General features: G+C 43.5%; 1 protein-coding gene across 2 annotated transcripts in view; it reads left to right on the top strand.

The window, feature by feature from the left end:
* Positions 1–12,235, top strand: part of KCNJ6 (potassium inwardly rectifying channel subfamily J member 6) — a 162,938-nt gene extending 150,703 nt beyond the window's left edge. For both annotated transcript variants that reach the window (XM_074602125.1, XM_074602114.1), the window contains one exon: positions 9,257–12,235. In XM_074602125.1, coding sequence (XP_074458226.1) covers positions 9,257–9,582 — 326 coding nt within the window. In that variant the 3' untranslated portion in view covers positions 9,583–12,235. The remainder of the gene's footprint in view (positions 1–9,256) is intronic.
* The last annotated feature ends 622 nt before the right edge of the window (positions 12,236–12,857 follow it).

Raw genomic sequence — 12,857 nt, 5'->3', positions numbered from 1 at the left:
GGCTATCTTAGAAGAGCTCTCACATAAACAATGCTTGTACTCCTTTCCAAGGCCAAATGCATTCAGGATCTATATTCTCAGCAGCTGAGCAGGCAACCTGCAGAGCTTCCAGCTCTACTAATGCCATCCCTGGTCATTGCCCTGAGATGATTGCTGCAGGTGCATCACAACGATTGCATCACAGAATCATAGAATGATAGAATGGTTCGGGTTGGAAGGGACCTTGAAGACCATCTAGTTCCAACCCCCCTGCCACGGGCAGGGACACTTCCCACTAGACCAGGCTTCTCAAAGCCCCATCCAGCCTGGCCTTGAACAGCCCCAGGGATGGAGCATCCACAACTTCTCTGGTCAGCCTGTTCCAGTGAAACATTGCATCTTGCAATGTTAGCCTGAACATTTTCGAGAAGAAGCAGTTCCCATCCAAACTGCATATCAAAGCTGGAGTTTTCAAAAAGACATAGGGTTTTATCAAACTGTGAAGCTTAGAAGTGTTAGAGGATGCATTTTTCTTTTCTTCATTTCCTACCTGCAATTTATATCTATCCCTTTCCCGTATTCTGCCTCCCCAGCAAGGAGTGGAGAGAGAGGAACCTGCTTCTGTGGTGCTGATCTCATTTAGTCCTTGGGTTTATGCAGAACATAGAAGAGGATCTGTTCTACTGCTCTGTTCCCCAAGATGAGTAATGCAGCAGCTCAGGCAGCTCCTTCTTCACCCTTCTTTTATCCAAAACCAGATTTTCTGTGGCCCTCCACCTCTTCATAAAAGGTGAGGGAAAGAGCAGGGGACTCACAGCCCATGGAGGAAAAGGGTGTCCCTTTAGCTTCTCTCAGCCTGAGATCAGGCTGCAGGAAGCCAGATGTGGCAGAGAATCCCTTCACACCAGTGTGCAGCTGAGCATACCCCACCATCCTCTCCTCTCCTGGTGTTTTTATGAGATGTTTTTCCCCAGTAGCAGTGAATCTAGTGACTGAAGAGAGACCATAAAACAGACTAAGCCCAAAGTGCTTTCAAATGCCGAGGTAACCAAACTGGAATATTTGAGCGAACTATGTATTTCCTGAGGTTCTCCGGTATAAGAATTAAAGATGTTGCTTATGACTGTGGAAAAGAAATAAGAAGCCAACAGGAGCTCATGCAAAGTCTGTGATTCTTGCTGGCTGGTCATCCTCTCTTTGATGGAAGCAACCTGGTGAGAGAGATGGATAGGTGCAAAAACATAAACAGGACTATGAGCCTCAATGTACTGCCAGGGGTCTTCTCCACATCCCCTGCCACCAAGGATCCTCTCTGCTCCATGCTGTATCTCTGTCCTGGTGGGTTCAGGTTGCGCTGCTTAGAGAAAAATCCTACCAAGACCCTTCTCCGGCGAGGCGGCAGCAGGCGGCTCAGCTGGAGCCCGGTGCCTCTGCTGCCTGCTCCCGGCTGTTTGTCACGGAGTTGATGAGTAGGCTGCCTGCGCACCGCGCCAGGAGGAGAGCATCCCATCTGTGGGCCAAAATTCAGGAGGAAACCCATGGATCGATAGCAATGTATTTTTAAAAGGTCAGGACAGGTCTTCTGTTTACTCAGTACTTCCTATTTTGAAAGCAGAGCCACTGAAGCTACAACTGTGTACTGCAGCTTCTTTAAAACACGATTCCCCTATATCTTCCTAGGTGGGTATCTGCTAGGAGAAATAAAGCGCTTGCCTGGTGCCGATTCAATGTCTGAGAAAGCACCGAATCTATAAATGTATCCCAACAGTCAAACACAGAGTCGGGTACAAAATCCTGGTACTTCATGTTCCAGCTCCACCGAATTAAGTCTCCCGTTTCCAAGGACTCTGAGTGCCAATTCTGGAACAAGCTTCTCTCTCTGGTCAGACACTGCTTTATTTGATATATTAAATTTCCCCAGATTTAGTCGACAGAAAAATGTAATCATCATCCATTTAAAAAAGCGCAGCTGAAAAAATGATTAAAATTCATGCACATCAGGCAGTTTGATTTGCTGGGCATGGCCTGAATATAAGGCTAAATGAAGGTTAAATATTGTCTGAAAAGTAATTGTACCATCTCTTTGAGAAGCGGTTTATTGAGAATGTGTATGGTACTGTTAGCTAAAAGTGGCAGCACATTTGAGGTTGAATCAGACAAGATTTTCCGCCTTATGTGTGTACAATTCCTCAGACTAAGCTACATCTAACTGCAGTGTTAGAAAGCAAGAAAATAGACACAAAATGCTCAATGCAGTATATTTAATTCCTGATAGGAGAAATATTAACCAAGTAAATGAAACATTTCTAACTCAGCATTTTTCCATTGGAAAATATCATTACGCTGGCATTGAAATCTTCTACTGCAGTAAAAAAATGTGCATCTTTTTAATATTTTGAAAAAGACTAAAACGCGTCCACCTTTTTCTAATTTAGATGCTGCATTATACAACATATCACATTTGCAGAAGACAGAATGAAAATGTGTTTAACTTAAGAATTCTTAACTTTAAGAATTTAACTTACTATCAATTGCATTTTTTTATACTTGCTATTTGTTTTCACCTTGCTTAGAAAGAAATTGATTTTGGAGTGTCAGAAAGTCCCACTGACTTGACGCTACGGCTTCTCACCAGCTCAGTTTCCCGTGCATAGTCGCCTCTTAGGCAAACATGACCTAATAATAACACGTGCCTTCTCCCACAGGGGGTGTGATTTTATTACTGGGGGTGGTGGTCAGGCCAACAGCTCCAGCCCACTCAATGGCAACTTGCATTTTCTGATGTGGCGCTTGTCCCTGGTCCTGTCATCAGCTGTGAGACAAAGACAGCAGCTACCACAAAGACCTCTGATCAGAATTCACAGATGGCGTTAGATCAAAGCTATAAAATTTCAAATATAGCAATCAGCTTCTTGGTCTGATTAAATAAGAAATACAAAAATAGAAATAGCAAATTACTCAATTTAGGGGGGAAAAAACGCACCGGTTTTAACACTAAAAATGGAAAAAAAAAAAAAAAACAACCAAACAAAAAAGCAATGAAAGTTAATTTCTTATATTCTTATGGGACAAAAAAAATCATCCCCACCCCTTCTTCTCCCACTCACACAGACAGTCCCTGCACCAGGGCCAGGGCCAGGAGTGGCCGTGCTGCAATGTAGCTGGGACATGGAGAAGACCATTCATAACCCACAACACAAGGATGTTGTGCACGGATTCCCAGGCATGCTGAAGCAAAGATACGGTGAAAATGCTTGCAGGCACCTGTCCAGTTTTTATTCCTTTCAACAGCTTTAGACATTGCTCAGGATGACATAAGCATCCAATTTCCAGGTGTGTTCTGAATCAAGTTATCAGAACCCCTGGGAATTTCCCATCACTAGCTCTGAAAGAGAGGTTATACATATTTATTGGGGTTTTACTGAAATAAATCTGAAAAAAAACACTGATTCCTTGTCAGATGTACATAAGTACAAAAAGGAGGGGGGAAATGTCTTACCAGAACATGGTATTTGCAACATTTTCCAGCAATGACAACTGATATTTTGGGCTTTACAAAAAGTGGCAAATTCAGGGTACAACATGATTTTTTTATCTTTTTTTTTTTAGCTTGATTAAAGAGAATGAATTAACTAATATGGAACGTTTCTGACAATAACTTGGTGGCACTATGGAAATTTTATTCTAAATCTCTGTCCTTTTTTGAGGCAATCATTTTCACACCAGGGAGAATTGTTTAGTACAAATCCGACAGTGAAAGTCTAGATGAGGAAGAGAATATACAGCAAGCACATCTACCGCCTTTAAATCTCAGCACGTCCCTTGTGGCCCACCAAATAAAAGAGACCCAGCAAAGCTAGGTAATTTGCCAAAGCCCACACAGTGTCTGCAGGAGAACCAAGATATCAATCAGGAGTTCTTGACTCCTAGCCTTTTGCTTGTTTTTAATAGCACACATTGCTTTCTCATTCTCCTTAACACCTAAAAATAGCAGACTGACAAATCTCGCACCAAATATATTAGAGACTAAAAGGTCACCTGGGCAGAGACCATCTCTCTGCCTTGTAGGATACTTAATGAACACAGGAGCAACGCCCAGATACAAACCTAGAAAGTCACTGTAACTTTTTTGAGCACCATACTGGTGCACATTCATTTGATTAATTCAATATCGGTGCCATTATCACAGTGTTTAAGTAAAATTCTCTCATCTTCTCACCCTTGCCCCAGGCAAGGCGCAAAAGTCAGCTCTAAGGCTATGGGTCAGCACTTCCCCTTCTTCATAATTCCTACAGTAAACTAGTTTCATCGTGAACACTGACACAGAGGCCATAGAAATTAATCTCAAGGGGTAGAAAATTTCCCTTATGTTTAGGTTTGTTTTAAAAAAGTTCTAATCATACAAACGAACTTTTGACAAAGTAGATAAAAATCTCTACAGTGATAGTTCAGCAAAGGAAATTATGAATAAAGACAGGGTGAAAGTAATTTAACAGGAGCACCGCGTGTGCACATGGAAGTCTCAGCTCCCAGCTGGAGACCCCAGACCAAATTCTGTACTCCCGAATGTGCCCCCAGAAATGGGAACACCACTATTTTCTGTGCACACTTGAGTTCTCTGCTGCTGAGGCCTTACTCCAAACTGAACTGTGAAGCAAACTTCCCACGCAATGACTGAAAACTGGTCGTTCTTATGGGATATCCCATTCAACTTTTGCAGCGGAAAGTCTGCCTCGTTCTGCTAAGTCCCGGCAGAAAATCGCCAGACCCTGAAATCGGCTTGACATCGTGGCTGTCAGCCAAAAAGACGCAGACAGTAATGGTCTGTAACTCTTGCCCCTCTCATTTCATTTACAGTCCTTTTTTTATCACAGGAGTGGAATTTGGAAATAAAAAGTCCTGTGGTAATAAAGACGGCCCCAAATAAAACAAAAGTTGAATGAGGCTGTCCCTCTGTGTAGTCTGCAGCAGCCTGACCTGGAGCTGAAAATCACTGTATTTTGGCCCAAATATGTATTTGATGCCATGATTCTGCAGTACCCTTTTCCCCATAACTTTTTTGTAGCATTTTGGTTTTGACGGCTCCCATCACAAAGCGAAATAATATATGGTAAGAGTGCATGACACAACATATTATTGTGTAAGCTACCATGAAATCTTAAATTAAGCGCGCTGTGAGGAAATGCATCAAGTCACACTGGGTCACCACACCAAACCCTTGTAGCACTGTAAGACAGTGCAAAGCATAAGCCTAAATAACAGTAGACAGCATGAACGAGCTATAACCTCAAAATAACTGCACAGGGCAACTTTTCAAGAGTAATGAATCTGGAGGTGGCATCAACTTTGTTATTAATTCTAATCAGTCAAGGGTGGGGTTATAACCTTACCCACGTACCGGCAACAGTTTAAGGGAATTATTCTGTCATTTTCATAGACTGCATGGTGCAAATATTAAGCTTGATAAAACCTTTCATTCTAGCTGCAAGAAAAATTGCTGATGGGGTGCCATGAAATAGTGTCCATGCTCCCAGTCAGGCAGAGGGAGCCACCGCGCAGACCGTGCTCCAGAGAGGAACAACCCACATGTTGTCTGGAGCCAGGGCACGGTCACACCTTCTTGTTGAAGCAAAAAGGACATAATGTCAGGGATGTGACCAAGCCCTCTACAGCCTAACCCATGGGCAGATGCCTCAGCACAGGTACCTTGTGGCAGGAGCCCAGCTGTTTGTCAAATTCAAAGCAGACAGAAAGTGGCTTAGCAGGCTGGCTCCTGATCTAGTTGCTAATTCCAGATACATGGAGCTAATCCGAGCACTGCCAGTAGGACCTTTTTTGTTCCCATCTGAAAGCAAAGCAATAAAAATGTTGCCATATCAGATTGGCTGCCTAAAAAAAAAAAAAAAAATTCTCCTTCACCTAATCCTCGTAATTTAGTTTGCCTCTTCCAGTATAACAAGGACCAAAATTCAACTTGCAACTCTGCCTGCATAGTTCTGACCCAGCAGTAGGGATGGGGGAGAGATAGGAACAGTACTTACCGTGGTGTGTCTCTTTCACAGAGAAGTGGCAACTCTTATGACACTGGTTACAGCCCACAAAGCCCTAACTGAACATTAAACATGATTAAAAAAACCCACAATGAAGTAAGATGGCAATTAATTTTACTTCTTAGGTAACTTTCCAAGCAATCAAGTATTTGCACAACACTCAGTCGTGATTCCCTAGCCTGTGCAAACATAAAACAAACAAACCACAAATATGTCATTAAGACCTAACAGAAAGCTGCAACATATACAATGGCTCATTACTGCTCATTAAAAATCCTTCCGGTTTAAAGGAGGGAGACAGCAGTTAAGGGCAACCATCAGAGGTCCCACCAGCTCATGGCGCATCTAAAACACAGTATGCAGCGAGGTGACCAGGTCCAAGCCCACAGCACTGTAGCCCTAATCCTGCCGCTGTCTTCCTCCCGTGCCAGGCAGCAGGGACACATGGTGCGGGGACCCCTGAAGCCCCCAGGATGGGTGGGATGGGGCAGCTGCCCAGCCCAGCGGGGATGCTCCTCCATCACCTCCTGCTGCCCAGCTTCAATCCATGCCCCTCACCACAGAACCTGAGAGTCCAGCCTCAAGGTTTTCATTGGGCTCTGACACTCCTTCTCAAATAGACCGTTCCTTCCAGTTACAGTTTTAATTAATTTAGAATGAATTATTTGGGTCTCTTAATTTCCCGGCTTATTTTGAAGAAGTCCAATTAATGCTGAGCTAAGTAGCTCCAAAGGCTCCCCAGCTCTCGTCTGCCCTGAAGGGGTCCAATTAAAATGAGACACTAGTCAAAATGTCAAACCACAGTCATTTTTAAAGTCATTGTGCAACAGATCTATAGCTACATATAAACCACACAATTTCCGAATAAATCACACAATACTTGGAAACCTAAAGCGTAAAATGCCCTCACTCAAGATGCAGCCTCCCCTGTCAACCAAGAGCACGTTCAGAACTTACAACAAATAATAAAAGTCACATTTCTTTTCACAGGGCAATTAAAACCAGAGAGTATAATGAAACGTGTAAATTAGACCATAATATGTGATAAGGACTTAAATGCAGGAAAGACAGCCCAGAAGCTCTGCTGACTGTGGAGCTGAAGGACCTCTGAGGCAGCGCAGGCAGAGACTGGTAAAGCCGTGCCATGCAGAGCTGCAGAGCTCCCTCTGTTCTGCTTCCAGGCACACTGGCAATCACTGCAAGGGTCTCCACAACTGTGACGCATTTTAATCTGGAATCCTTGTGATCCACTTCTTACAAGTTTTTTTCTGTATTAGCTTTCTCAAACCTTTAGAGAGCATAATAAGGTCTCTCTCTCACACACATCCCTCACTTGATGAAGTCTTTTTCTTGATTTCAACTTACTTGCTTGAAAAATCCTAACTCTTTCATTCTAGCTCTGAAAGTATTTTGTCTAGCTATGGAAAAGAAATAGGTATTAAATCATTGTTGAATGGGAGACCAAATTAAAAACTGAGACAGGTCAAAATTTCAGATGAGGGTTTGGTTTTAATGAGGTGTAACTCTACCGTTAGTTCAATTAATCTTCTTGACTTCTGCAGAAAATTGCCCCCCTCTTTCCCACCAGTCAAATGAAGTTTTCCAACCAAAGCAGCAGGATCACTGAGTACTTGATCTGAGCAGAGGAAGGCAATACTCTTTCAAAGGGACTTCAATTTTTTTGTATTTAATCTCCTTGCCCTTGTAATGAAAACTCCGAATTTCCCACTCGCTTCAAAGTCAAATTTCAGCAGCAGAGAAAGGGATTAGAAAGACGTCAGTCTCAGGAATGGCACACCCCTTTGGGGAAACCCATCTGGGGGTCACTGGTCTCGGGGTGTCACAAAGGAGCTGGTAGGAGACCTGCCCAGAGGGGTGCCTGAGACATCAGGGAGGGCACCGGGACAGCAGTGGTTGCTGCCGGCCCTCTCTGTCCCCAGCCTGCTGATGCCTTCCTCCGGGGGCAGGGAGATCCTGTCTTCTGGGTCTGCCCAGAAGAGCGCTGCAAACAAACAAATGACCTTCCTTTGGGGAAGCTGATGCACAACTACCGCGTTTCTCGTATGTATAGTGCTCTGCGAGCCCCCGTGTTCCTCTCCCTCTGTCATTTTGTGGGAAAGAAGATCTCCTTTAGACTAAAAAATCACACAGGAAATCTCACAAGAGATTATTTTTGTCATATGGCTTCATGTCCCTCCACCCTTCCCACCTGTGAAATGAACAGAAAGACGGTAAGCTCTTTTTTATTTCCATTTGTCCGCTACTTGAAAATTGAAATGCAAACACGTCTTGTCCTGCAAAACCGAGAAAAAAGAAGGCTTCAGTGCTCCTGTCAGGCACAAGGAAAGAGAAATTAAGATCAGTAAGTACAATAGAAGCACACTCTCATTTCTGCCTGGCTGTAGCAGGTAGGTACGGTGCAACGGTTTCATGCTAAAGCTTTCCCCGACAGTCGCCCCTCCGCAGGGTCTGGGGCGCTGCAGCACGCGGAGGGAAACGCTGGAAAAGGGCTGAAGTACCACAGTGTGGTAACAGCTGGTAAATGCCTTTCTGAACGTAACGTTACACGTGAAAAAGACAGAGCACCAAGAAACAGCAGTTTTCACCTGTCAGAAGCAAGCTATCTGAGCTTGGAGAGGAGGCACGAGAGAAGGAGGGCAGAATTATCTGAAGCAGTTTGCACAGCCCTGAAAAAGATCGGAGACATTAAACTACCAATGTTTGTTCTTCGCAAGATTCTCCATGTGAGTTTATCTGATGCCAGCAGTGCAGAGAAACAACGTGCATTTCTAAGGACTGCCATTTGTGCCCCTAAAATTAAACATTTTTTTTAGTTGCTTATGATTACCTTCTAAATAACTGATGTGGGGCAGGCTTGTCATGTACATTTTCCATAAGCCATCTGAGACTCGTCAGCGGGTGAGTTACTCATTGATGAAATACAGGAAGAAGAACTGCATTTAATAAAGAAATGTTAATCTTTTTGTTCGCAGACTTACCATATACATGCTTACAGACTTACTATATACATGCAGAGAAGGAAAGGGCATCAAGTAGGTTACACATTGTAAAATTGCTTTATAAACTCAACCTCATATGATGTCAAACCTATTTCTTTCCTAGCATATGTCTTTTTACAAACAATTCTCTGCCTATATGAATAAATAAGTAAGGATTTGTGAAAGCAGCGGGTCCTTATTACAGCACTTCTTACTTCTCTGTTACAGGAATGACCTGCCAAGCTCGGAGTTCATACATTACGAGTGAGATCCTGTGGGGTTACCGTTTCACCCCTGTCCTCACTCTGGAGGATGGATTTTATGAAGTTGACTACAACAGTTTTCATGAAACATATGAGACCAACACACCAGTTTACAGTGCCAAAGAGCTGGCAGAGATGGCCAGCCGAGCAGAACTGCCCCTGACGTGGTCTGTTTCCAGCAAGCTGGACCAGCATGCTGAGCTGGAAACTGAAGAGGAAGAAAAGAATCAAGAAGACCAAAATGAAAGGAACGGTGATGTGGCCAACCTGGAGAATGAGTCCAAAGTGTAGAACCACCAGAGGCATAAGGGCCACACCACCTCTTTATCTTCTCCCTCTTTGCTCCCCTTTTCTTTCTCCAACACGCCTTTTTTTTTTCTTCCTTGTTATTCTTAATTCCAGGAAAATAAATACTTAAGATGCGAAATAGCCACCTGCCCAACTTAAACTCAAGAGATTCACAGACTAAGCAAAGGCGTGGGTTAAAGCTGCAATACCCATTATCAATGGTGGAATCTCGACCCCCACCCTGGTAATGACTGCTGGCTTCCTCGGCACGCCTCTGAGTTCAGACCTCCAGGTTTATCCACAAAAACAACAGAAAAAAAAAAAGTAATGGGAACATATACATGGGATTTAAAAGGAAAGTCTAATTAATGCTCATCAAAGAAATGGGCCTCGGCTCCAGTTTTTATGTATTTCAGGACAGTCTCACAAACTGGGTGACAAGCGTCTATGAAATGGGCCTTGCAGCTTTAAGACGAAGGTGAGCAGAGGGATCTGCAATCCAACACGATACTGTACATATGCCTTATGTAATTACTTTACATTTAGTAATAAACACCGCATGTACAAAAGTACTGTAGTAAAGAACTTCTAAATAATGTACATAGATGTGTAATTAATGTAGGTTTAGAAAAAGAGTTCTAGAAATATTGGGATGCAAAAACTAACTACCCATCAAGTAGGTATTTCTCTTCAAATATTTGGAGTGTAATATTGATTATTTTTTTTTTCCCCTATATCTATGGCTCTTCTAGTGCATGACATTTTCTTCAGTGTACCAGACTGGCAGCTATTTAGAGTACCTCACTGTTTGCCAAACAGATCGTTTCGCTGACTCTAAAAAGCCATTAAGTCTGGGAGAGGGCAGGGTAGAGAAATTGTAACATAATTACTGATATACTGTGAAAATGTTTACAAATAAGGCAAACCGTTCCTGGTTATTTTTTTGGCAGTTCGACCTAAAATTTAGGCTGTGGCAAACTCACAGCAAACCAGACTTTCCTGTACACTCTGAATATAGCGAGCATGTTTCATGTGGAGGTATTATCCTTTATGTGCAATACCTAGGGAAACTTCTCCCTTCTCCCCACCCAAACCATGGGATTTCAGTGGAGTAGTTTGCTACACAAACAGCACAAGCCATTGAAAACTGAACGTTGCACCTTAGCAAGTAGATTTTAGCTATACTCAGCTGGCAAAGAAACAGATGAATTTCATCTGAAGCCGTAATCAATGAAATCCATTTGTTGACAGCGCCGGTGCTTGGCCGGTCCAGCAGAGTCACGGGTGGTGCGACATCCCTGGGTATAAGCTTCAACAGGGTTTCTCAGCTAAACACACGGTTCCTGCCACCCGTGCTCAGGAGAGCGGTTCCCTGATGACTTTCTTCACCTTAGGTTCGCTCCTTGGCTGCTGTAAATGCGTGTAAATCCTGTACATCCCGACTTGACGACTTTAAAATTAACGGGGCAGCGATAACTTGCATCGCTTACGCGGCAACGCTCATGCGAGTAGGGGAGCTGGTGAGCACGGCGACAGGGTCACGGACGCGCTCCCCGCGGGGCTGCTTACACGGTGCAGCATCGCCCAGTGCTAAGGACCACTCAAGTCAGGCCCAGCGTGCATAAAATACTGCCTGTTGAAAAAAACATTGCTTTCGGCGGGCTTTCGCTCAGGCCCATCGGGAGCAGCATTTCTGTCAGCGAAGGAGAAGACGCTGCAGCCTTAATTTTGTTTTTTTTTAATGCCTGCCTACTCCAGAAAGGAAGAATACACTGAAGAGAATCCGAAGCATTTTTGTACAGACTCATTTACGTTAAAATAGAAGAGAAAAAAAAAAAATAATAACCTCAGGAGAAACTTAGTGGGCAGGTGGAAATTTTGCACTGTGATATAGCTTTCATATTAATTTCACACCGATTTTCGATTTTTTTTGCTGAAACAACTGCCCCTTGCTAGTTTTCACAGCGTGTGGCTAATCAGTGGGGTTTCTGCAGGTCCCGTAGCTGTGCTTCATCCTGAGATGGGCAGAGCAGGGTGTGGGGAAAGGGTTTTCACACCAAGGACTGGCAGATGAGGCCGAACGGAAAGAGGTTTTTGTTTCAGCTCTGAACGTTTTCCCTAGAAGGCTTTCACAAAGCAGCAGGATGTGAGGAATGGTGCAGAATACGGATTTTCGTTCCCCCCACCCGGGCTGGCTGATTCTGCCAACTTTGTGGTAAAGGCTACTTACGCTTAACTTTTGTGAAACAGCACTCGTCTTTTGCTGCAGACCTTTCAAAGCTCGTTCTTCTGCCCCAGCATCAGCGGCTGCCGAGTGCTCCAGTTCACCCATCACAACCCGCCCGTCAGGCCACCCATGGCGGGTACTGAGCGTTTTGAAGGAAGGGGGGCTCCCCAGCTCCACTGGAAGACGGAAGCCCTAGAGCAGAGGAGCCGGGGGTGGGGAGCGCGGCACCGATAGCGACGAGCCGCCCGCGTGTGTCAGTCCTGGCTAAAGGTGCATGAGCTGAAAGCAAAGCATTCCTCTGAGGACAAACCTGCTTTTTGCTCTTGTAATTTACTGGGCCACCCTATTACTCATCGCTGCAGTTTAACAAAAGTTTGCATTAATTAGAACAGCAGCTCAGGGCCCTAATTCAACCTTTTTTGTGTCCTTCAGCACAAAAAAAAAAAAATAAAAAATAGACTTTCTGCCACTGGGGCATGCGCATGTGTAAGCTATATTTTTGTGAATAGGGCACTTAAAGCTTAAGGTGTGTGTGTTCGTCTCTTTCTCTCTCTCTCCCCTTGTATTTTACTGTCTTTGGTATTAATGTAGTATGGACTGTAAAGTTTATGAAATCTCATTTTTGTAACATAAGCTTAAAAAAAAATAGAAGCCTCCAAAGCTTTCAATGGGGAAGCTTCACGTAAACTTTGTACTAGAATGTCCCTATCAAACACCTCTATTTTTCTACAATGATTGATTAAGCAGTTTAACAATGTATTTTGTGTCAATGATTTCAACTGAACTGGTAAAAAGACAATTAAGAATTGAATGCTGTTAATTAACAATGGATTTTCAAGCCGTATATACTGAGTGGTGTTTTCATTAACAATGAATAACTTACCCCGGGAACTTCATCTCCTAATCAAAAACAATATACTACGAAATATCAGTGCCATATGGGAATATTTTTGGCAAATCACACTTAAGGAACATGAATAATGCAACATCTTAATATAATTGACTACATAATTAATCAAGACCCATCTCTATGTACTTCACTAATACATTT

Source organism: Larus michahellis, chromosome 1 (assembly GCF_964199755.1).
Source record: "Larus michahellis chromosome 1, bLarMic1.1, whole genome shotgun sequence".
In the NCBI taxonomy this organism is placed as follows: Eukaryota; Metazoa; Chordata; class Aves; order Charadriiformes; family Laridae; genus Larus; species Larus michahellis.
The sequence above is the reverse complement of the archived record's forward strand: the minus strand, read 5'-3'. Positions and strand labels throughout refer to the sequence as shown.